Source organism: Macaca fascicularis, chromosome 7 (genome assembly GCF_037993035.2).
Source record: "Macaca fascicularis isolate 582-1 chromosome 7, T2T-MFA8v1.1".
Taxonomy (NCBI): Eukaryota; Metazoa; Chordata; class Mammalia; order Primates; family Cercopithecidae; genus Macaca; species Macaca fascicularis.
In genome coordinates, this window is record NC_088381.1 from 55,533,664 (window position 1) to 55,559,718 (window position 26,055).

Below are 26,055 nucleotides of genomic sequence, written 5' to 3' on the forward strand. Positions count from 1 at the left end.
GACGCCATCCTGCACCTTTGTTTATTCCAGGGCACTAATGGTCACTCGCACGCCTGCTGTGCACAGTCCTGTGAGTTAAATACCCACTACTGTCTGCACTGGTCCCACCTGCTCAATTGACAAAAAAATCAGGTCCTTGTTGACAGTTCTGTTAAAAGGTTTAATATTCAAATTATACATTAAATAGAATCAAATCGGCAGCAGCAGTTTTATTAAGCATCAAGTCAGTTGGCATGTGTGTGGCAGAGGAGTGCCTGGTAATGGAATAACAGGTTGGCGATGTCCACCGCGATTCCAGAGTAAGTCAGGTCGCTAGGTAAGTTGTAACTGATTCTTTTCCTGCAGCGCACATGAGCAGTATCAGCCATCTCCCTCCCACCCCCTCCACAGCCTGCTGCTGGCTGTCCTGTATGTGAGCTAGCAGCTTTTTAATCTACCTGGAACTAAGGCCAAAAATTATCAGCCCTTTCGTTCTGGAAGGAGAGTTGACCTCATTTGTCACCTGAACAAAAAGCAATACTTAAACTGAATTAAAACTACCCACACGTGAAGCTTGTCGGAATTGTCAGCTATTGTTGGCGTAAGACCTGGTAAATGTGGAGCCAGTGCTGTGCCCTGACCTGGAGATCTAACAGACTTGCCAGAAATGCCTGTGTCCAGACTGAAGAGACCTGGGGCTCAGGAAGAGGCTCGGAACGCCTGCCCTCTATTCTGTAGAAACTGCAAGCATGGGCCCTGACTACATTTTTTGCTCTCGGTAAAAGGAGTCAATGATATCTTTGTACTTCTCCAAAACTGTGAGCCGTTTCAGTTTCATCGTGGGACCTAAAAGGGAAATGAGAAGAAATGAGTGAGAAATTCTCTGAGAATTCTGAGAATGTGTGTGGTAAAGACTCACACTCAGTGAGTCCTATATATAACTCAGGAATTAAGCCAGATAATCAGGACAGTCAGTGGCCAGCCTCCAAGACAGTGATGGCTCCTGGTATTCACATGGCTTGTGTGTAGTCTCCTGTGTTATACCGCTGGTTGTGGGCAGTGGAGTATAGATGAAGGGTTGGTATGTCGTTTCTGAGAATAGGTTATAAAAGACTGCAGTTTCTTTTATATACATAGGAAGGTGGTATAAGCTACATCTGCCTTATCCTTGACCTGCACCCAGTTTTGATCCTCAGTCCATTTTCTCTGAAATGGATTTATTTGTTCCGTCTCTTGAATGAATAAATTGTTGAAGCAATAAAAAAAAAATAGACTAAGTTTCTGTCTTGGGCTTTCTCTTGGACCACTCTTCCTGGGCAAGCCGGCTGCCATGTTGTGAGGACACACAGGAAGCCATGAGAGGCCCACTGCCCACACACAGGTTTCTGGCCAGCAGCCAGCAAGGAGCTGAGGCCTGCCAACAGCCATGTAAGTGAGCACGGAGGTGGACCCTCAGCTGCAAGTGACTGCACCCGGCTCATAGTGACTGTAATCCCATGAGAGCCAAGCCAGAACCACTCAGCTAAGCTGTTCCTGGATTCCTGAGCTACAGAAATGTGGATAATAAATGTTTATTGCTTTAGGCGGCTACATTTTTGGGGTCATTTGTTACACAGCAATGTATTAGATAACTAGTACACATCACCTCTGCATTTTTGTGAATGTTCATACAACATTATGCTTTGATGGTTGTGACGGGGCCAGGGGACGTCCAGGTTATGGGGAGCCTCTGCTGTGGTCTTTGTGAGAGGTCTTCCCCTAATTCCTTTTCTTGCACTTGATTTACCACCTCAAAAACAAGGTTGAAAGAGCTCTGATTTGAGGTCCTGGGTAGCTTAAAGTGCCTAACTCACTTTTGACTGTGTAACTGGAAACTTTCTGCGTTAAAATCATTGTATTAACTACTTAGCGAGGACATCTTCTCTGTCTGACCTTGCATTCAGTGTGCTGGCAGCAGACAGCCAGATAAGCTCAAGGTCTTTAATTGCAGCTCAGCATTGCTGTAGACAATTGCATCTGGGTTCAGCCTTAATGAATTTGAGGGAATCACACTGGCATAACCATTTCTACCTCCCCTGTTCCATGAACACCCCATGAACATCTCTTGGCTACAGCCAAGAGTGACTTCAGCTGAGGCTGCACCAGAGCCCTCTCCTGGTTCCGTAGGCAGTGCTCCGGAACAGCCTTATCCCTTTATCACACAAGCTGACTTTCCAGAAGATCACAGTAGTCTCACCCCTAGAACCACATGACTCCAGCCTGAACACTAACAGGGCCTTAGTGTTGGCCTGGTAGTTCCATTGTGATTTTAGGGGAAAATAGTCCCATAGTCAAGGCCAAGTTAAATGTCATGTTCAGATTAGTTCTAGCACATATCAGCTGGGCGCAGTGGCTCATGCCTGTAATCCCAGCACTTTGGGAGGCCGAGGCCGGCAGATCACCTGAGGTCGGGAGTTCGAGACCAGCCTGACCAACACGGAAAAACCATGTCTCTACTAAAAATACAGAATTAGCCGGGCATGGTGGCCCACGCCTATAATCCCAGCTACTCAGGAGGCTGAGGCAGGAGAATTACTTGAACCCACGAGGTGGAGGTTGCAGTGAGCCGAGGTCATGCTATTGCACTCCAGCCTGGGTGACAGAGCGAGACTCCATCTCAAGAAAAAAAAGAAAGTTCTAGCACATATCTTAAACATTCAACAGGTTCCACATAACCACAAGCCCATGCATGGAGCCGTCAGTGTCCTCCAACAGGAAGTAGATGGGTGTCACCCAGATTCCTGCCATGACCTTCTTGCCATGGCTGCTTCATAACGGGCACCTCCTAGGCACTGCCTTGGCCTCTGCCTTCCCACACAGCCGTTGCAACGGTGAAAAGAAAAAAACCTACCCAATTCTCCACCGGAAATGGAGAAGTCTCTCTCGAGAATGGCCCACTTCTGGATGTGGTAGGGCCGGGCTGCAGCATTCATGTTGACTCTCCGGATCCCCTCTTCGATGGCCTGGTACACGGCCTCATCCTTCCCTACGATCTCAGACACTGTGGTGGCTCTGCTGCCCACCCTCTGGCAGAACTCCACAGCTTGTTCAGTCAGATTATCAGTCGGGTCAGAGGTGTCTGGGTCCAGAGTGCACTGAAAAGCCAGAGATCAGATGAGGACCAAGCCTTACCCCACAAGATGTAAGCCCTGGTCCTAGAGGAGGTCTTACTGCTGTCGGCAAGGGTGTGAATCATGTGAGCTCTGTTTCAAAGAGACGGTTCTAGAATGAGTAGCTGCTACTGTGTTGAGCCTCGTGTTATTGTGGAAGGAGCAGTGGTCTGATAATTAGAAGGGCTCGGTCAGTGACGTTATTGTCTGTAAAGCAGGGACCATAACTCCTGCCTGTCTACCACCCTGGGGCTCAAGTACCTGCAGAGAGCAACGAGGGAGGGCAGCAGCACTTTGTAAACGGGAAAGTGCCAGTAACATGTAAAGGATCATCACGGTGGCTTATGTGGGACAGAAGGAATTTCCGCATGCCACAGTTGCTCCAACAGTGCAGGCAGCATGGACTTGAGTCATTCCAAAATGAAGCCATGAGATCTGGATGTCCCCTGTGCTGAATGTGGCTGCCAGCCAGACCCACAGACCCCCTCACTGGCTGCTCCTTCTGAGCCGGAGCCCCCCAGACACACCTTCAAGGTGAGCAGCATGGACAGGAACTTCCTCTGGTCCCCAATCAGCATGGCGTTGCTAATGATGGGTAGCTCCATCTTCACGGCCTCCTCGATGGGCACAGGGGGCACATTCTCCCCACCAGCTGTGATGATTAATTCTGGGGAGGCAAGGCCAGGCCCCCGGCACAGAATGTAGTCCAGGTGCCCCAGTTGAACCACAACCCAAGCCTTAGCCACAGCCCAGAAACCTCAGCACAGCAGGCAGCACAGCTGGAGACGCCCCCTCTCTGGGAGCCAAGAAGCAGTGGCAGGCCCTCCAAAGCAACTCACACCTGCTGGGGGGCTGCTGGCAGCACCCCAACGACAAATGCTCATCCAGGGTTCCCTCTCCTCAGCTTGTCATCCAAGACTCAGCCTGCTCAGGCATCTCATCCATGTCCCCTTCTGCCAGCCCCAGTTCCTGCCCCCAAATAGCCCGTGTCATTTCCCTTCCCTGCCTTTGCTTAAGCAAAGTGACCATCCCTGTCACTCACACAGCACTCACCACCATGCTAAGCACTTCACATACAGTAATTCATTTAATTGTCACAATAAACCTATAATGAAGCAGACACTCTTGTTTTGCAGATGAGGAAACTGAGGCACAGAGACGTTCAGTAACTTGTCCAAGCTCACATGCTAGTAAGTGGCAGAGCTAAGATTTTAAATCCAGTCCAGTTCCAGAGCCCATGCTCTCACCTGCCCTGCTAGGATGCCTCTCCCCTTGCTTGCGCCCTTCTCCCTGGAAGGTCCTCTCCCCTTCTTTCCTTCTGTCCAACAGACTGCCAGGCACTCAGTGCCCTAGCCTGCTGTTCTCTGATAGTAATGATGGCTTACTTCTAGGCTAGATGGCAATAAATTAAATAAAATAAATTTAACGAATGCACATTGACTAATTTTAGTGAGACTGTACTCCTGTCCCTCATTTCTATCTAATTCAACAAAGATTAGTTGGCCACATTCTGTGCACAGGTCTTGTGCTGACATCAGGCACAGAATAGAACAAGGCTGTCCATGGCTGCAAGGAGCCCACAGTGCAGGGGGGCAGCGAGACAGAGGGAGGCACAGGGGCTGCAGGGCCAGGGCAGGGAAGCATCAGGCCCAGCTGTATGGTGAACATGAATGGGGTTGGCAGGCAGAGGGCAGGACAGAAGCAGAAGCTCACAGGCCTTAAGGGAACTGCAGGTAGCAAGTGAGGCAGAGGCTGGAGAGTAGCAGGGCAGATCTCAGAGGCTTCCAGTGCTGGCTCAGGAGCTGGATTGTGGGCAGGTAGGTGGGAATCACTGAATGGTGTGAGATCAAAGTTTTAGGATACTGTGGTAGCTGCGGTGAAGAGTGGTTATTCAGGGGGCAGGCTGGCTAGAGAGGAAGCCATGGCAAGTGTCTAGATGATCAGGGTTTGTCTAGGACAGCAGAAGTCAGGTGAAGAGGAAAAGACAGACTCTGGAAATGTGGGAAGACAAAAACCCAGCCTCCCTCACATATGCCTCATCATTGCTACCTCATTCCTGCCCTCTTCTCCTCACCACCGCCCTCTGCATTCTCACCAGCATCTTTTACCATTAGTAAATGATTTTTAAAAACCCTTAGCAAACTAAGCCTAGAAAGGAACATCTTTAATCTGATAAAGAACATCTAAAAATTTTTACAGCAAACATACTTTTTTTAAGATTTAGTAATTTTTTTAAAATAAATAGAGACAGGATCTCACTATGTTTCCCAGGCTGGTCTCGAATTCCTGAGCTCAAGCAATCCTCCTGCCTCAGCCTCCCAAAGTACTGGGACTGTAGGTGTAAGCCACTGTGCCCAGCCAAACATACTAATGATAAGATAGTGAATGCTTCTCCCCTGAAATCAGGAACAAAACAAGGATGACCACTATCACCACTTCTATTCAACACTGTCCTGGAGGTCCTAACCTGTGCAATACGGCAAGAAAAAAATTCATCTGTCATTTGCAGATGATATCGTTGTGTCCATAGAAAATTCAAAAGAATACACACACTACTGGATTGAATATGTGGTCTGATCAAATGATCCACAAAAGGTCATTTGATACAAAGCCAATATGCAAAAAGCAGTTGTATTTCTATATACCAGCAGCAAACAAATAGAAGACAAAAAATGTTTTTGCAGCAACATCTGAGCTGAAAAAAACTTTTAAGTGATATTATTTAAAATACCATAAAAATTCTTAGAAGTAAATATAAGGAAAGATGTGCAAAAATCTCTATGCTAGAAAACATAGGATGGAGGCAGTGGCTCACACCTATAATCCCAGCACTTTAGGAAGCTGAGACAGGAGGATGGCTTGAGCTCAGGAACTCAAGACCAGCCTGGGCAACATGGCAAAACCCCCTCTCTACAAAAATAAAAAGTTAGCCAGGTGTGGTGGCTCGCACTTGTGGTCCCAGCTACTTAGGAGGGTGAAGCTGGACCAGAGGATCACTTGAGCCCAGGAGGTAGAAGTTGCAGTGATCTGAGATCATACCAGTGCACTCCAGCCTGGGCAACAAAGCGAGACCCTGTCTCAAAAATAAATAAATAAATAAATAAATAAATAAATAAATAAATAACACATTATTGAGAGAAACTTAAAAAGACCTAAATAATCGGGAGGCTGAGGCAGGAGAATGGCGTGAACCCGGGAGGTGGAGCTTGCAGTGAGCCGAGATCGCATCACTGCACTCCTGCCTGGGCGACAGAGCGAGACTCCATCTCAAAAATAATAATAATAATAACAAATTTTAAAAAAGACAAGTAAATGGAGAGATTTATCATATTTGTGAATTGGAAGAGACAATACTATAAAGATGTATTTTCCTCACCAAATTGATCTATAAATTCAATGAAATCAAAATCAAAATTCCACCCAGTTTTTGAAGAAACATATAATAATTCTAAAATTCATATGGGAATGAAAATGGCCAAGAATAGCCAAGGTCATCTTGAAGAAGACAACCAAGGTTGTAGGGCTAAGCCAGATATCTAGCCCTGTCATAAAGCTATAGAAATTAAGACACTGGGTATTGGTGCACGGATAGGCAAATAGACTAAGGGAACAGAATAGAGTCCACACATAGACCTCTCTCATAGACAGTCACTTCATAAAGGACAAAGGTATCACTGCAAGGCAATGGGGAAAGGATGCCATGTCAGTTGGATATGTATTTGGAGAAAAACTATTTGGACCCTTACCTCTCACTATACTAGTTCTGAAAGGAGGGCCGGCTCTGGTTGAATTTGGTTTTCTGGCTACTATCCTCCCCCGTGCAGGGATGTGGGTCCCCCTCATCTGCCGTCACAAAGAGGCACACTAGGCGGCGCCCATGGCACATCCAAGCAGCCACCTGTCACTCCTGGGGTCTCACTGGAGGGTACCTGCCAGGGCTCACCAGCCTGCACATCCCAGGGCCCAAACGCCACCGCGAACTTTTGTCCCTCCCTGGGGTTACCGAGCCTCCATGGCCATCCGCTGGGGCCTGGGCACGGTCGCACACTGCCTGCATGACGTCCACAAAGTAGTTTCCCCACTCACTCAGCTTCAGTTTCCCCCATGAAGCCCTGGTGCGGGATTCCCACGTGGGTGCTGCGGGCATGACACCAACTTGGGTGAAGCAGGCAGAACATCCTTCCACAGAGGCATCCCCAACTATACCTGTCTCTGTGGGAAGTTTGTCTTATTTTAAATTTTATATCCAATTTGCATGCTATTCCCCATCACATCTGTGTTGCATATAAAAATACATAATATGTATGCTCTTGAATCTTCTGGAAAGACTTGCCTTGTTTCTCTAGGGGTCTGATTTCCAACTCCACCATTTACTAGCTGGGTGACATTGGGCAAGTTACTTAACCTCTCTGGATGTCCTCATTAACAAGTTAAGGTTAATAGTACGTGCCCCATAGGAGAGTGGAGTAAATAAAATGATGTCACTAAAGGTGCGTGACACTTAATAAAGGCTCAAGACCAGCAGCTGGTATAAACAGTGGTGGCAGTGGAATTCCTGCCCCCACCCCACTGCAGCTGTCCAGGGCGCTTGCCTTTTTTTGTTTGTTTGTTTTGGTTTTGTTTTTGGAGACAGAGTCTAACTCTGTCTCCCAGGCTGGTGTGCAGTGAGGCGATCTCAGCTCCCTGCAACCTCTGCCTCCCGAGTTCAAGCAATTCTCGTGCCTCAGCCTCCTGAATAGCTGGGATTATAGGTGCATGCCACCACGCCCAGCTAATTTTGTGTGTGTTTTTAGTAAAGATGGGGTTTCGCTGTGCTGCCCAGAGTGGTCTTGAACTCCTGAGCTCAGGCAATCTGCCTGCCTCAGCCTCCCAAAGTGCTGGGATTACAGGCATAAGCCACCGTGCCTGGCCTGGGGTGCTCACCTTTGAGGCGCCCAGTGATGTAGAGGAAGCCATCGGCATCCAGTCGGCCAGCGTCGCCCGTGTGCAGCCAGCCTTCCTCATCAATGGCCTCGCACGTCTTGTCCTCCATGTTCAGGTAGCCCATGAAGATGGTGCGGCCCCACAGGCAGATCTCGCCAATGCCCTCTGTGTCCTGGTTCACCAGCTTCACCCGACAGCCAGGCACCAACTTTCCTGAGCTGTCGAGGGAGGGGCCGGGAGACTGGTCAGAGGGAGCTGTCTCCTTCAAGCCCCTACTGGGGAGCCGGGGTCCCAACAGCTCAGTCTTCACTGATGGCTAGAAGGTATCCCCTCACAGGGCTTTTGTATTTTAACAGGGGACTTACAGCTGAAAGATAGAGCCAATTTAAGAGTTTTAGGGAATGAAGGAAGGAAGGAACAAATGAAATGGTAATGTAGAACTTGGAGCACTGTGATAGGCTGGCAGGGAGAGGAGATATTTAATCATAACTGATGATCCTGCAAATCACTCCCCAGAACTGACTGCCCTCACCGCCCATTAGGAGGCTGGCCTGGTCCCCCCAACTCCTACCTTAGCTGGCCCCTGGGCCATCCACTCTCCTAGAACATGCTGGAGCACACCCCACGCCATGAGAGGGAGGGGCCAGAGGAAAACTGCTCCAGAGGTAGACCCCTGCTCAGGGGGCACCTGGGCTGTGCAGGCTGTTTTCAACCACAGACTCACACAACAAAGTGGCCGAGGCCACTCCCACTAGACTGAGGAGGATAAGCTAGGGACTTGGCCCAAGAGGGCAATGTTGGCTCTCAGGGGCTCCATAGCCCAGTGGCCAGGTCTCTGGGACCCAACTGGCTTGCAAAGAGAAGGTGGTCCCCAGGGCACTCAGCAGGCAGACACAAAGGAGTACCAGCAAGGGCGCATGGGTGTGCATGTGTGCGGCAGCCTTGAGCCTCACCTGTACAGCCGGTAGTTGCAGGGGCTGGACATGAAGTGGGGGCCTGAGGTCTCACTGAGGCCGTAGCCCGCATACAAGCGTATGTTGAGGCCCAGGAAGAAGTGCTGTGTCTCTGCTGTCATGGGGGCTGCTCCATAGAAGTTCTTCTGACACTTGGCAAAGCCCAGTGCCTGGCGGACCTTGGCTAGCACCAGGTAATCTGCCAGTCTGGTTGTGAAGGGCTTCAGGTCGCTGGTGGGACAGGGAGAATGGTTCATGGAAGAAATCACACACACACACACACACACACACACACACACACAAAAAGGGTGGTATTCAGTGAGAACACCCTGGCTCGGCCATTCCAGTTGTCTGTTCCACTTGGTTGGTTTGAATATTGAACCTGCCCATGAACATGCAGGCAGATGTAGGTATGCAGGCACATGGTTGTGTGCAAATGTGTCTTGAACCAGGAAGCCAAATAGATTCAGCTGTGTACAGGTGTACAGGCAACAACAAAGACACATGCCATTTTGCATACAAAACACACATGCACAGAGACTTGGAGTATGTATTCGTGTATACACATGTACAAACGTCGGACCCCAGTGAAGCCCACAATTGCTTTGTTCATGCATGTTCATGTTTCATGTCTGTGCAAATGAAACTGTGGATGCTCAGATATGTACACACATCTCATGAAACATACCGTTTCACAGACACATGGGGAATGGAAACTACTTCTAAATTGAAACCAAGCCAGATTTATGTCACTGACCCTCCATAGAACTATGTGGGAATTTTAAAAGCTATAGAAAGAAAGAAAGGGTGAGACATTTGAGGGGTTACTTGGGATGCTGAAAAGGCTGGAAAGGCTAAGTCCTCATCACTGTGGCCCCTTCTCCGGCCACCTACTGAGGACAGAAGACCTCAGGAGACTGTGCCAGGAGCTGCTCCAAGGGAGGTGAATTTCACTTCAGAGAAAGCAAGTTAGTCCTCCCAGTCAGAATCCAAAGGTGGAGTGACTCTCCCCAGCAGGCCCTGGGAAACGCATAGGAGCTCAAGCCCAGTCATTGATGGGGCATCTGCATGGGGTCTCCAGAGCTGCCGGCCCACTGGAGCCGGGACAGGCATGGCCTATCAGACCCTCACTGTGTTTTGGGTTATGACCCAGTGCACTGCCTCCCCAGGCCTCCCACCCGTGGGCCCTCTGTACCTGCCAGGGCAGGTGAGGTTCTGCTCCAAGGTCACCGACATGGCCCACAGCAGCATCTTGCGCCGGATGAAGCCAGACTGAGCCGCCACCTCCTGGATGCGCTCCATGATCTTCTCCCACACCCGGGGCACCCCCATGTGCGATGTGGGCTCCACCTCCCGCAGCGTGTTCACCAGGCTCCCCTGTTCACACCGGAAGAGGCAGCCCTGTTGGGTCCAGGGCAGCTGGGGCCCAGGGGCCCCCTCTCACCAGCCAGGCATGCCGGCAGCACACACATGCTCAACGGGCACCCGCACACACCTGCACACAAGGTATGGCACATACTGTTTCCTCAATGGTTGTCGCCTCGCTTTTTGCTCACAGAACCCTGGTGGCAGGCAGTGGTCAGGCAGCCGTCAGGCAGCCAGTGCTTCAGAAGGACCTCAGTCTCATCCCAGCCCTGAGCGTGGCGACTCTCCATGAGTCTAACTCAGACACAAGAATCCCATTCCCCTAGGCAGCATTTGGTTTGAGAATAGACAGGTGACACTTTGGGATACTGAGATGCTGGTGGAGGGAAACTGGCTGGGGGGTTTCTGAGAACGTTTTCCTCACAGTTAAAATAAGGGTCCCAAGAACAGGTATATCCTGTGAGGCTGGGATTCAGGGAAGGGCTGTAGCCATCTGGTGATAGTCTGAGGACACCCGTCCTTGATCGTGTTACAAGTCCCATGAACCACTCTCACTCCACTTTATGTAATGGCATCAGGTTCCCGCTTTGTCGCCCAGGCTGCAGTGCAGTGGCACGATCTCCGCTCACTGCAAGCTCCGCCTCCTGGGTTCACCCCATTCTCCTGCCTCAGCCGCCCAAGTAGCTGGGACTACAGGCGCGCACCACCATGCCCGGCTAATTTTTTGTATTTTTAGTAGAGACAGGTTTTCACCGTGTTAGCCAGGATGGTCTCGATCTCCTGACCTTGTGATCTGCCCACCTCGGCCTCCCAAAGTGCTGGGATTACAGGCATGAGCCACCACGTCCAGCCCAGTTTACCTTTTTGTTTGGTCATTTGAGTCAGGCTGTGCCCATTGCAGCTGACAGAATTCTGACTGATACATGCACAGGAACAGCACACACACAAATGCACACTCAGGGCCCATGGACACACGTGGACGTGGCCTGGCACACGGGCTGGGATGGACGCACAGTAAAGGCAGACTGACCTTCAGGGCGTCGGGTTCGGCAAAGCAGACCTGGGCCCCCCACTGGATGCCTGTCCACAGGTCGTAGATCTGGGCAGCAATGTGGCTGAGGGGCAGGTAGCTGACTACCACCTCCTGCTGGACTTCTGCCGGCCGGATGTCACCGGCCTGGCTGCCGTACCTTGCTGTCCACGTGATCTGGAGGACAAGTAGATGGATCCCAGCAGCGTCCACAAGCCAGCCCTGGCAGTGCTCACAACTGTGGCCACCCTGAGGGCCAGCCCCAGTGTGGTGCCCCCTGTGGCATCTCTGCAGGCTCTGAAAACCCTAGGACAGGCCTCCCCTCCCCCTTGCTGGGCTCAGTCTGGGCCACAGACTGATGGGCTGTTCTACCTATCCCAGCTCCTAGAGCAGAGGGGCCCAAGGAGCTTTCCCAGGGGCTACTGGGGCAGAGCCATGGCCCAGATTCACCCATAACCCCCTTGCCCACCCCCACACCAGGCGTCTGTCCTACATTGTCTTGACTCAGCATCACGCCCTTGGGGTTCCCAGTGGTGCCGGAAGTGTAGACTAGCACACAGCACTGGTTGGGCTGCTGGGTGTCAATGATGGCGTCCAGGGCTTCCTCGGGCACTTCATTCCCCAGCTCCATGAATTCCTCCATCTGTAGCCAGATGCAGGGAACAGGCAGGCTAGGTCAGCTGGGTGGGCCCAACAGACCCCACCCACCTGGTGCCCAGGGCCCCACTGCCCATACCGTGTACACATTGGCCATCTTGTTTGGAGGAGGTTCTTTATAGATCACGACTGCCTTTAGATGTGGCAACTGTTTCCAGACCTATATTGACAGGAAAAATAGAGCAGGTTTCAGCAAGAGAAATGTCACCTTCTAAAAAGTACCCCATCTCCCTGTGTGAGTCTGCTTAGCCAATGTCTCTGGGTGCCCCGTCTCTGACCTTTGACCCCAGCAGGACAACTGCCACCCTTCATCCGTAGTTTCCCACCTAAGAACTTGGGCACAGTAAAGGTGGGGATAGCCAGGGGGCTGGGGATGGCTCCTCATTGGAGGAAAACCACCAAACGAGCTGGGGCTCGGTTGAACAAACCATGACCCAGCCACACAATGGAGTAGTGCTATGTGACTGTAGGAGAGAGAGGGAGAGGAGCAGAGCAGAGAGGAAAGAGGGAGAGAATTCTACGTGCAGAGAGTGAGTGGTTTCTAGGATATATTATTAAGTGAAAAAAGGAATGTTTACAATCTGCATATAGTATACTATATTTGTGTAAGAAAGGGGTGCAATGTAAATATATGTATGCAAACATGTATTTACTTATATTTACAAAAAGAGGCTGGGTGCGGTGGCTTATGCCTGTAATCCTGGCACTTTGGGAGGCCAATGCGGGAGGGTCATTTGAGGGCGGGAGGGTCATTTGAGGTCAGGAGTTCGAGACCAGCCTGGTCAACATGGTGAAACCCCGTCTCTACTGAAAATACAAAAATTAGCCAGGTGTGGTGGCGCATGCCTGTAATCCCAGCGACTTGGGAGACTGAGGCACGAGACTCGCTTGAGCCCGGGAGGCAGAGGTTGCAGTGAGCAGAGATCGCGCCTCGGCACTCCAGAGAGAGACTCTGTCTCAAAACAAACAAACAAAAAAAGAAACTCTGGAAGGTTAAACCAAAACCTGATTGAATTCACTATGTATAGGCAAAGAGGGAATAAAGGTAAGAAGAAAGGGATGGAAGCAAAAATTCTTTGAGTGTTATCTCACATGATTTTGACTTTGGAATCATGTAAATGTCTCAACCATTTGAAAAATAAAGTTATATGTAAAAGGAAGCCAGGTGTGGTGGTTCATATGCCTGTGATCCCAGCTACTTGGGAGGCTGAGGCAGCAGAAGGATTGCTTGAGGCCAGGAGTTTGAGACCAGCCTGGGAAATATAGTGAGGCCGTATCTTTGTGTGTGTGTGTGGGGGGGATCACTAAAAGATTTTTAGAAAGGGAAAAAATGAGTTCCTAAAACTTGAAAACACTCTGAAATAAATGAATTAGCCCAAGATCAAGGAACCAGCAGAAAAAAAGAAAGAAATGAATTAGACCACATACTAAGTTAGTAACATAACCACACACACACAGAATTACATCAAGATCAAGGAATTTTATAATAGTGTACTTTGATTCCTCTTTCTTAGTGGTACTTACTCTAAAGGCAAAAAGGAATTTCAAATTATATGCAATAGTCTTATTGGTTTCTGGAGTTTCGTTTTGTTGGTTTTGTTTTGGAGACAGGTTCTCACTCTGTGGCATGATCATGGCCCACTGCAGCCTCAAACCCCTGGGCTCCCATGATCCTGCCTCCACCTCCCGAGTAGCTGGGACTACATGTTCATACCACCACATCTGGATAATTACATTTTTTTTGTAGAGACAGGGTCTCACTATGTTGCCCAGGCTGATCTTGAACTCCTGGGTTCAAGAGATCCTTCTGCCTTGGCCTCCCAAAGTGCTGGGATTATAGGAATGAGCTCCTGTGCCCAGCCTTATTGTTGGTAATAATATTGATACTACTATTTCAAAATTATTTGATGTATACTATAGGATTATGTTAATCCTATTAGGAACTAAGATTTTAAGGTAAAATAAAAGAAATACAAGAATAAAATTTAAATACAAATTTAAAAAGTAAGCTAAAACTTCACAATATAATATTTGAAATGTTATAGAAATAACAGAAATATCAATGTGAACTCATGATTTTTTGCTAAAATATATATTCCTGAGACTTCTGATTCTGATCACAAGGGAGTAACATCCATCATTGCACTGTAAATACTAGGAAACTGGACAAATAGAATAGTTGGGTGGGCCCAGCAGGCCCCAGCTGGCACCCAGGGTCCCAGTGCCCATACCGTGTACACATTGGCCATCTTGTTTGGAGAGAAAGCAATTTATTTCAGATACTGGACTACAGACAGCTCAGGACTGATATCCCTGAGAGAGGGAAACAGATGAGGTCAGCCTCTAAGTGTGCCCCAGCTTTCTGCCCAGGGGCAATTTTTGGGCTATGGGAGAGACAGAGATGGGGAGAGACAGAGAGAGAGGGAGAGAGAGAGGAGAATACAGAACCCAGTTGTCTTACTGGGTTGAGGTGACCAAGATCAGAACTCAGGAAAGCTGAGGTGGCTAGAATTTGTGAGACAGAATACCAGAGAGGAGAGAACTATATAGAGAAAGAGTTCTAGAAATTATTTTAGGGTCTTTGATTGGCTCTCCGTCTGCACATGCGTAGGGTGAAACTCCGTGAAGCTGGAGGAAGACCAATGACCAGGGCTGGAAGTCAAACAGCGGCTGATGTAGGAATTGCTCGTTTTCTCCCACCAGCATGGAGGGACCCCATCAGTCATTAAGCAGAGACCCAGAAGGGTCACGTCTTAGTGATGGGGCTAAATTGGCATTAAAGTAAAGGCTATCTAAACGCCTGGCCTAAAAAGCCTTAAACATAGTCTCAAAATAAAGTTCAGAGAGAAAAAAAAGGAAAAAAATTGCCTGTGGGACAATATCAAGAAATCAAACATACATGTAATTGGAGTCCCAGAAAATTGTTTTAATTGAAAAACAGTCTGAGAAATTTTCAAATTTAAATTGGTGGATTAAAACTGTAAATCCACCAATTTCAGAAGCTCAATGACTCCTGAGCAGAATAAACACAAAGAAAACCACCTTAAGATACAACATAACCAAATTGCTGAAAATCAGCGAAAAAGGAAAAAAATCTTAAAAGCAGCCAGAAAAACAAAACACTATGTGGAGAGGAACGAAAATAAGATATCACAGACTTCTTGTTAGAAATGATGTAAATGGGCTGGGTGCAGTGGCTCACGCCTGTAATCCCAGCACTTTGGGAGGCCGAGGCAGGCAATCATGAGGTCAGGAGATTGAGACCATCCTGGCTAACACGGTGAAACCCCGTCTCTACTAAAAAATACAAAAAATTAGCTGGGCGTGGTGGTGGGCGCCTGTAGTCCCAGCTACTCGGGAGGATGAGGCAGGAGAATGGTGTGAACCCGAGAGGCGGAGGTTGCAGTGAACCGAGATCATGCCACCGCACTCCAGCCTGAGTGATAGAGCAAGACTCCGTCTCAAAAAAAAAAAACCAGATGCAAATGGAAAACATTGAAATGAAATCTTTAAAGTGCTGAAAGAAAAAAAAAAAAAAAAGCCCTGTGAACCCATAAATCTAAATCAGATAAAATGACTCTTAAAAAATGAGCAGAAAAACAAGCACCTTTTCAGACAAAGACAAGCTGAGAGAATGTATTGCCATCAGACCTGTACTATAAGAAATATTAAAGAAAAGTTCTTAAGGCTGAAAAGATGATATCAGATAAAAACTTGGATCTACATAAAGGAAGACAGAGTATCAGAAATGGCAAAAAATGTGGGTAAATATGAAACATATTATTTCCTTCTTTAAAAATTTCTCTGAAAGATACCCATCTGGGCTGGGTGCAGTGGCTCATGCCTGTAATATTAGTACTTTGGGAGGCCGAGGTAGGCAAATTGCTTGAGCCCAGGAATTTGAGACCAGCCTGGGTAACATAGCAAGACTCTGTCTCTACAAAAAATACAAAAATTCAGCTGTTGTCATCCATTTTACTTCTATAGAGGTTATAAACCCCACAATACATTGGTATTACTCTTGATTTCAACAGTTGAGTGTCTTTCATTATTTCTTTTTCTTTTTCTTTTTTTTTTTTTTTTGTTTTTAAGACAGGGTCTAACTCTGTCACCCAGGCTGGAGTGTAGTGTTGCAATCACGGCTCACTGCAGCCTCACATGGCCGTAGTCCCGGCTACTTGGGAGGCTGAGGTGGGAGGATTGCTTGAGCCCAGGAGGTTGAGGCTGCAGTGAGCCATGATTGCACCATTGTACTCCAGTCTGGGTGACAGAGTGAGACCCTGTCTTAAAAAAAAAAGAAAAAAGAAAGAAAGATACTCAACTGTTGAAAGCAAGAGTAATAACAATGTTTGTGGGGTTTATAACCTCTATAGAAGTAAAATGGATGACAACAGCTGAAAGGATGGGAGGGGAAGTGGAAGTATACTGTTGTACGGTTCCACATTTCATGGGAACTGCTATATTTGAGAGTACACTGTGATAAGTTAAAGATGCACATTGTAAAATCAAAGCAAACACTGATATAGTAATAAAGGATAACTAATAAGCCAGTGGAGATCAAATGGAATACCAAAGCAAAACAAGATAAAAAATGCAAAAAAGTCAGGAAAGAAAAGAAAAGGGACAAAGAATAGATGGGACAAATAAAAAAATAGCCAAATGGTGGATTTATACATAATTTTGTCAGATTGGATAAAAGGCAAGACTCAACTATGTGCTGTCTATGAGAAACTCACTTTAAATATAAAGACACAGATAGGTTAAAATTAAAAGAATACAAAAATATATACATGCAAACATTAATTATCAGAAACCTGGAGTGCCTACATTAATTTGAGGCACAGTAGTTTTGGAACAAGAATTATTACCAGGGATAAGGAGGGACATTTCTTAATGATAAAGGGTTAATTTATCAAGAAAACATAATAATCTAAACATGTATATGCCTAATAACAGAGCTCCAAAATACATAAAGCAAAACCTAATAGAACTGGAAGGAAAAATAGATAAGTCTACAATAATAATTGGAGATTTCCACATTCCCTTTCTTAGTATTTGATAGAGCAAGAAGACAGAAAATCAACAGAGACACGGAAGACAAAATTAAAACACTATCAACCAACTTGATTTAATTAACATTTGTAGAACCTTCTAGCCAACAACTGCAGAGTACACATTCTTTCAAATATGCATGGAACATTCACTAAAATTGATCATTATTCTATCACACCTACTCTGTACAAACAGAGTGTCTCAAGTACCAAAGAGCCCCAGGTAATGAGGGAAAGTACTTTCTTTGGAGAATTCCAGCCAATGAATTAGAAAATCAATATTTTGCTACCCCTAATAAAATAATTAATTCAGGCAAACATCATCAAGGGATGCTAAAACCATTAGGAGAAAGGTTGATGGGGAATTTCACAGTGGAAGAAGAGAAGGTGGTCATGACCTGAAGCCCAACATCACTGAAAGTGGTACTGCCTATCATCATGTGCCTCTTGAGCATAGGTGCTCTATGAAGGACATGGTACCACCTATGGGGTGTTCTTGCCAAAAAAGTCCAATCTGAAATGCATCAAGCCTTTAGATCTAACAGGAAATACAGAAGTTAGAGGGACAAGTTAATTGATAGCAAAAGCAAGCAGTCAGACAACCACAGAACATGAGACCCTGTACAAGATGACTTGCCTAGTTACTGCAGGGTCTATGGCAGAAGTTCTCACACCTGAATGTGCGTCAGAATCGCCAGAGGGCTTGTTAAATGTGAATGCTGGGCACAACCACACTAAGTTTATAATTCAGTAAGACTGGGGTGAAGCCTGAGAATTTGCATTTCTAAGTTCCCAGATGATGCTAATTTGGGGACCACACTGGTCAAGGGTAGAGCTTTGTTCTAAATTAGAAGACACTTAAGAGACACCACCACATGCAACACGTGGGCCTGGTTTAGATCCTGATTCAAATAAACCAATGATGCGATGACATCGTGGGTATAGAAACAGAAAGTAGAATGATGGTTGCCAGGAGGGAATAGGGAGTTGTTTAATGAGTACAACATTTCAGTTTTGTAAGATGACAAGAGTTCTGGAGATGAATGGTGGTGGAGATTGTACAACAATCTGAATGCACTTACCACTGGACACTTAAAAATGGTTAAGATGGTATGTTTTTATGTCATATGTGTCTAATACAACAAAAAATTGGAAAACAGACATCATATGTGTATTAGATGATATGATATAATTATTTTACTTGTGCTAGGTGTGATAAAGTTACAGAGCTTATTTGAGAAAGAGCTTATTTCATATTTTTTAGAGATGCATATTAAAGTATTCAGATAATGAAGTGACATGATATCAGAGATTTTCCTTCACACACTTCAGCAAAAAGGTGAATTGAAGAAGCAAGTGTGATGAAAACACATTGACAATGATTGGATCTGATGATAGATATATGGGGATTCTCTCTACTTTTTTGTTTGAAAACTTTCATAATACAAATTTTATTTTATGCCAGGTGTATTAGTATGTTCTCACACTGCTATAAAGATACTGGCCAAGACTGGGTAATTTACAAAGAAAAGAGGTTTAATTGGCTCACAGTTCTGCATGGCTGGGGAAGCCTCAGAAAACTTACAATCATGGCAGAAGGGGAAGTGAGCATGTCTTACATGGCGGTAGGAGAAAGAGAGCGAGTGTGTATTAGTGCAGGAAAAACTACCATTTATAAAGTCATCAGATCTCATGAGAATTCACTCACTATCATGAGAACAGTACGGGGGAACCACCCCCATAATCCAATCACTTCCCACCAGGTCGCTCCCTAAATATCTGGAGATTACAATTCAAGATGAGATTTGGGTGGAGACACAAAGCCTAACCATATTACCAAGCATGGTGTCTCATGCCTGTAATTCCAGGATTTTGGATTGCTTGAGCCAGAATTTTGAGACCAGCCTGGGCAACATAGTGAGACCCTGTCTCTCTAAAGAAAAAGTACAAAAGTTAGCCAGGAATGGTGCTGCAGGCACCTGTTGTCCCAGCTACTCAGGAGGCTGAGGTGGGAGGATTGCTTGAGTCCAGGAGGTCGAGGCTGCAGTGAGCCATGATCATGCTACTGCACTCCAGCCTTGGTGACAAAGTGAGACTTTGTCTCAAACATTTAAAAAACCAAGCTTTCTTTTAAATATTGACCTGGGGTGGTCATTTCCTAACTCTGGACCTCAGTTTCTTCAACTGCAAAATGGGAATGGGAGATGGTATTTGGATTAGACCAACAACTTACACAGGGGGTTGGCCTCCCTGAGGGGCCTGGCAAAACCTGCTGGGTGGGGAGGCTTTTTAATGTCTTCCACCCTTCCTACCCCGGATTCTGATAAGAGAGGGAATGGTGGGGCCAGTGTGACTCCCTCAGGTGAGGCTGAGAAGGGATGACTACTGGGTACAAGTGGTACAGGTAGCTCAGGCATCTGCCAGCCCGGCCCTCAAGCAAATCTTAAGCCTGTCCTGGGAGAGGCTGGATCAGTGCTTCGGTGGGGCTGTGAGGAGTGGAGCTCAGGAACTAGTCCAATGACCCCTTTGCCTCCACGTCACGGGGGTCTATGAAGCCGCCAAACCTGAAGAAATTGAGTCACAGCAAGGCCAAGGTGCCTGGAAGGGCCAGCGACAGAGCATCCCTGCCAGGAGCCAAAGGAGAAGGCGCTTCTCATTCTCTCTGAGCAATTCATCTTAGGTGGCATAATCCAAACCAATCTCAAGTATTGATTCAAGTCAGACAGGATGGAGATGTTCAGAATGCGAGATCCTGAAAACACAAGGTCAAAAGGAGCTGAGACAGAAAAGGATCCCCCACGGAGGCAAGACAAGCCCCTCATTCATGAAGTGGGCCCATTTGATACATCCTTCTGAGTAAAACACAAGTAGGCCCAAGTGCCCATTTAAAAAAGGGGTTTCAAAATAATCCTAAAATGGGATAAAACTGGGTACACTCTCATGGATTGGAGCAAACCCTTGGAGGGGTCTGGAACCCGAAGGCAGAACTGGCCAGGTGCAAAATGCAAATGTGGGACCCCTTGTTCAAACCTTATTAAGAGTTTCAAGGCTGGGTGAGGTGGTTCATGCCTGTAAGCCCAGCACTTTGGGAGGCTAAGACAGGATTGCTTGAAGCCAGGTGTTTGAGACCAGCCTGGGCAACAGAGCAAGACCTCATCTCTACACAAAATTAGCCAGGTGTAGAGCCCCATGCCTGTAGTTCCAGCTACTTGGGAGGCTGAGGTGAGAGGATCACTTGAGCCCAGGATATCAAGGCTGCAGTGAGCTATGATTGAGCTACTTCACTTTAGCCTGGGTGGCACAGTGAGACTCTGCCAGAAAGAAAAGAAAAGAAAAAAGAAAAAGAAAAGAAAAGAAGAGAAAAGAGAGGAAAGGAGAGGAGAGGAGAGGAGAAGAGAAGAGAAGGAAGGAAAAGAAAGAGAATTTCGTAAACTCGGACTTTGTGTGAGGTGAAGCATGGGCCACACCCCTTTGAAGCCAGCCCTGCTGCCATAGGCTGAGGGTTGAAACCCTAAGGTTGCTGACATTCCCAGCCCAGACATTAATGGGAGTGGGGGCCTCCCTCAGCCTTGTCTCACAGTGCCTCTGGCCTCCAAGGGCTGTAAGGAGCTGGCCACAGCTATATATTTCCTTCTTGTCCTCGCTGGAAGAGGAGGGGCTCGCTCTGCCTCAGTTGCTGATTTAGGGTATTCAGAGCAGGCTCTGGCACTTTATAAGCTCTCCATAAATGATACTTTGTGGAGAGATGTGGTCCCCTTGATTTCTCTCACAAATGGTTCTTATGGCGTCCTCTTAAGAAGCTGCAGCACAGAGTCACTCAACTGCCACCTGCCAGGGATGGAAGCCATACTTCACTGCTCTGGCCCTTGGTTTCCTTGCCTGTAAAATGAGTGAGAAGACCCATCTCTCGGGCTGCTGCAATGTCTGCAGGGCACTCAGTGGAGCCAGTGTGCCATGAACAGTTTCTATCCACTGCTACTGTGGGCTGTGGTGCCACCACCTGGGACTCTCCTTTTCCACTCTGGGTCTGTTTCTTCATGTGTGAAATGGACAGAGGGTGGGTGTTGGATGGAATGCCTTTTCCAGTCCCTTCAGGTTCTGAAAACTCCCTAAGTCTTAGACAGAACCCCTTTCTTTCTTGTCTTACAAGTGAAGACTATGACAACATGATGATTTAAAAGCACTTATATGGTGCTGCCATGGCTTGAATTGTGTCCCCATCCCCACAAAGAGATATCCCAAAGTCCTCACCCCTGGTACCTCTAAGTGTGACCTTATTTGGAGACAGGGTCTTTATGGAGATAATGAAATTAAAACAAAGTCATTAAGGTGGGCTCGAATCCAATATTCCTGGTGTCCTGATAGAAATGGGAAATTGGGACACAGAGACAGATACAGAAGGACGACAACGTGAAGACACTGGGAGAATGCCAGGTGAGGATGAAGGTAGAGGCCTGGGTGATGTGTCTACAAGCCAAGGAGCACAAAGATCGCCAGCCAACCCCAGAAGCCACCCCGTTCCAGTAGCCTTGGCAAATGAACGCAGGCGCCCACCAAGAGCCAGACGCTGGTCTAAGAGTTACCTTTACACCAGCCCTTCCAGTTGACCTCTGCGCCTGTCACCATCCTCCCCTAGGCCACACTGCATTTGAGCTCTGGCAGGTCCAGCCCAAGCGTGTGTGTTCACCTGCTTCTCTACACCACCTCTGGGTTTAAACCCTGCTCAGAGGCCTTTGTTCATCCAGCCAGGGCAGCTCTGAGGTCTTCCTGGGGCTTCATTTTATTTTGCTGTGAGCCAGAAATTCTTGGCCTGGGCTGCCCACAGCCTCAGCTGAGGCTATTTTCAAAGTCACTCTGATTTGGCTATTTTCAAAGTCACAAAGCCCTCCAAGAGGTTCTGCCTCAAGGGTCTGGGCTGCAGCCTGGGTCTCCCCCAAGGATTCTGGCACTGCCCTGCTGGGAACCACTGGCCCCGCTTGCTTTTCTCTTTCAGGCTTCAGGAAACTTCTCCACTAGAAATGAGGGTAGGCATCTGCCCTGGCACCTCTGGGGATCCAGATCCCATAGTCATGGAAGGTTGGAGACCATTTGTCCCACCCTCAGGTACAGATGGAAGCTGTGGCCCAGGTGACATCTCCAGAATCAGAGGCAAGCCAACAAGTCAGTCTCTGGGGCCTCCTTTGGGATGCAGGGAGCCCTTGAACGCCTCAAAGCCTGTTGGGTTCAGCTGAGACACAGAGGTGTCCCCAGACTACCACACCCCAGTATGGTGCATGAGGGGACAGAGCCAGTTAGGGGTGGGCCTTAGATCAGGAGGCATCATCAACACTCCGGAAAAGACCCTGCTGGCTCTAGAGGCACTCTGAGCTCCTGCTCTGCCCTCACTGTCTCTGACTTGGCTCAACCCTCACCCTGTGGCAGCCCTCGCCACCCCCATCACCCCGTTTCTCATCTAGACTCGAGTGCTCAAGATGTCAGAGCCCTAAGCCACTCACCTGCACATAACCCTTCCACTGCCAGAGGACCCCGGCCCCCACAGCTCTTGCTCTCCCTTAGGGGAGATCCTGTCCCAAAGAGAAAGCCTTGGGAGGCCGTGGCTGGACAGGAGTCCTATCCAAGGCTTTATCACCACTTCTGGGGCATGTCCCTTGAGCCTCCATTTCCTTGCCTGTCAAATGGATAAATAGCTGTTGCCCTGCCTTGCTTGCTGTGTGTGAGTTAGAGGGTTGCTGTTGAGGATGAGGACACTCTGGATGGAGGGCAGGAAGGTCCCGTGTGAGTTGAAGTGAAGGCGCATGGAGATACCCAGCCTCTGACCGCATGCCCACTGCCCCTTCCCCAAACCTTCAGGATCTTTTCCAGCTGCTTCTGCGTGTCAACCATGATGACATTGGCGCAGCAGTCATAAGCGATGTACTGGCAGGCCTCGGGGGAGCTGGTGGTGTAGATGCCGGTGACGATGCCACTGTAGGAGACCCAGGAAGATTCACCTTAGGGGAGGTGCAGAGGGGCCACCCCCTTCCCCCACCCCCACATCTGTAGCCCCCAGACCCAGAGAGCTCCCATAGCCTGGCAGGAGGGGCTCCCAAGGCACCTCAACACCTCTGCCCCTGCAGAGAGGGCGCCAGATGCAGGTCCACCAGAAGGCCCCAGGGAGGGCATGATGGTGGGGAATGGGTGGGGGCTACTAAAAAGAGATAAGGACCCTCCCCTACCCTCTACCCACCGCCAACCCACTGGAGACCCCGTCCCTGCCCCCGCCACTCACCCTGCAAATACTGTGCCCACTGCCGAGAAGAACCACTCCGGGGAGTTGAAGCCGAGGATGGCCACACTGTGGGCCCGCTCCAGGCCGAGCTCCAGGCCAAAGGCAGACAGGCCAGGTCAGCCAGGCAGGGACTGGGACCCTCATGCCCCTCTCAGAGCCCCCACCGAGACTGCAGGGGACCCTGCAGGCTCCACCCTCCCAGGGTCCCCTCAGTCAGAGAATCTCCTTGGAGGAGAAGGGGTTGGTCACTGAACAGCCCTCCCTGCCCCTCCCAAGGCCTTCCCAAGGAGTCTGTCCGGTCCCTCAGCCCAGCACACTGGACTTCCAGCCTGCCCTGAATGTGATCACAAATGAAAAGTGAGTATCAAGTGCTTGGCACATGGTAGGGGCTCAGCAAATAAAAGCTTAGTACGCGGCCCAGCGTGGAGTATCAGCTCCACGCACAGTGATGGCTTTTATAGTTATTGTTCCTAAGAGCCTTGCCCAGTGGGCAGTTGGAGAGGAGGCCTGTGAGGCCCAGAGCTGGCAGGCACATCTGGGGAGGGGCAAGGCCTTGCCATGAAGGGCCCCCTTACCTTCAGGAAGCCCTTGGCGGCTCTGCGGGCGAGCAGGTAGTATTGGGAGTAGGAGATGTGCTCCCACTTGTCCTGGCACTTGAAACCCAGAGCGCTGAAGTCCCCGTACTTGTCCAGGGCCTCGTAGAACATCCGATGCACAGTGTAGGGAAGCTGTGGGCAGCTGGGGTCTATGCGTAGGCGCACTCGCCCATCGGCCCGAGTCGTCCACAGTGCCTCCTCTGCGGGGTGGGGGGAGACCACAGCTTGGATCACGCCAGCCTGAGGTTTTCCCCAGGGGACCCTCGTCCTGCCCTGGGCGGAGCTCGCAGCCCTTCTGGTGCTGAAAATGCCTTGGATACTGGGCCTTGAGGCTGGCAGGCAAGGGTAGGCTGGGGTAGGCTGGGGTAGGCTGGGAGACCGCCTAGAGGAGGAGGTCTGACTCAGCCTTGAAGGAAGAGCAAAGTTTAGGGATGCAGCAAAGAAGATGAGAGGAAATAACTGGAGGAAAGACGGAAGTCCTAGACACTCTGTTCCTTCTTTTATCCCAGCTGGAATTTGCCTCCCAAGGTTGGACAGTGGAACTGTCAGATCTCCAGAACTCCAGATCTCCTTCAGGGTGTCTGGCTTTCCCTGCCCTCCTGTGAACCGGCTGGGGACAGACCCAACTAGACAGAAGGTCAAAGCACCAAAGAGAACGACCCTCTCGAGAGTCTGGAGGAGCCTGAAAACCATCAGCCCTGCTCTCCAGTCTCCCAGTCTCGGAAAATAACAACAGTCTTTGCTCACTCTCCCTCACAAATGAGGTGTCTCATTTAGTCTTCACAGCATGGGTTTGGAGAGCTCCATTGCACAGATGGGGCAGCTGCAACTCAGAGAGTTTCAGTCATGTACCCAAGATCACACATCGAGAAAGTGCAGGGTCAGGATTTGAATTTAGGTGTACCTGATGCCACAGCTCACACTTAGGACATTGTCGGGGGTACCACCCCGCCTTTAAGAGTCAGAGGCTTACTCCGTGTGTGGTGGGTGGGAACAGAGGTTTACTACTTAGTATGCAAGACTTGGGCAAGCCACTGAACCACTGAATCGGTTTCAGGGGAAAGATGAGGACTCAGTTCTCAGGGTGGACATGAGAATCAAGAGAAAGGGTGTATATGAAGAAGCTTTGACCTATGGCTGGTGCTCCATAAATGCACGTTTTCCTTCTTCCTCTTTTTTTCCAAATTTGCAAACGAAGCTTGAATGGGTGGTCTGGACCTTTTGGTCCCGTGAGACCTCCTTTCCTTGGGGCAAAGGTGGTGGTTCCATGATGATGGTGGGAAGGGATGAGGGCTGGCCAGGACACGTGGGCTGCTCTGCCACCTGCTGGCCAGACCCACCTCGCCCATTGTCCTGTCACCGGTCCTTCCCTGAGGCAGACAGATGAACAAGATGAGCTTGTTCCTCCTCTTTGACACTCTTAGGTTGCATGCAGACTCTGAGGTTGGCAGAAAGAGGTAAAGATCTGGGGGCTGGGACAGGAAAGCCTATTCCTCCTCCTGTGGAGCACCAGAAGTGGGGATGACAAGGACATATCCAGACCCAAACGGGATACATGGCAGCCTGCAGGAAATGCAGGCGGGGCAGGGGAGGGTGCCAGAGAGAAGATCTTATGTATGGCAGAGGCCAAGACCTCCTGGGATGAACACCTCTGCCACTGGCCATGCAGGAGCCCCGAGCCCTCAAGTAGTGGCGTGAGTCAAGGGCTACTGAGCCCTGTCCAATCACTCCTCAGCCCTCTCCAAGCCTTGCCCCATATCCCGGGATGCCAGCATGGTGGATCCTGCTGATCTGCCTCTTCAGAGCCTCTAACTGTTGCATTTTGCTAAAGTCCATGCCCAGACCAGAAAGTCAGGTACACCTGGGTTCAAAAACCTTAATTTTGCCTCTGTGTGCTGTTTGACCTAACAAACCGTTCTGTCAGCCGCATCTTCATCACCTGCAAATGTGAGGGGTTGGCGAGGACATGGGGACACAGAAGCCCTCATACAGTGCTGGTGGGAATGAGATGGTACAGCCATGTAGGAAAACAGGTTAGCAGTTTCTTAAAGAGTTAAACATAAAACTACAGCGCGATCCAGCAA

The 26,055-nt window shown here is 48.8% G+C and overlaps 1 protein-coding gene across 2 annotated transcripts in view; it reads right to left on the reverse strand.

Annotated features, from left to right (window-relative positions):
• Positions 1 to 139: 139 nt before the first annotated feature.
• The window catches only part of ACSBG1 (acyl-CoA synthetase bubblegum family member 1), a 64,611-nt gene continuing 38,695 nt past the window's right edge, over positions 140 to 26,055 (reverse strand). For both annotated transcript variants that reach the window (XM_005560201.5, XM_005560200.5), the window contains 12 exons: positions 23,951 to 24,171; positions 23,376 to 23,464; positions 22,952 to 23,072; positions 12,136 to 12,216; positions 11,893 to 12,042; positions 11,400 to 11,576; positions 10,200 to 10,381; positions 9,005 to 9,235; positions 8,052 to 8,269; positions 3,656 to 3,795; positions 2,870 to 3,113; positions 140 to 825 (listed from right to left, as the gene is read on the reverse strand). In XM_005560201.5, coding sequence (XP_005560258.1) covers positions 740 to 825; positions 2,870 to 3,113; positions 3,656 to 3,795; positions 8,052 to 8,269; positions 9,005 to 9,235; positions 10,200 to 10,381; positions 11,400 to 11,576; positions 11,893 to 12,042; positions 12,136 to 12,216; positions 22,952 to 23,072; positions 23,376 to 23,464; positions 23,951 to 24,171 — 1,940 coding nt within the window. In that variant the 3' untranslated portion in view covers positions 140 to 739. The remainder of the gene's footprint in view (positions 826 to 2,869; positions 3,114 to 3,655; positions 3,796 to 8,051; positions 8,270 to 9,004; positions 9,236 to 10,199; positions 10,382 to 11,399; positions 11,577 to 11,892; positions 12,043 to 12,135; positions 12,217 to 22,951; positions 23,073 to 23,375; positions 23,465 to 23,950; positions 24,172 to 26,055) is intronic.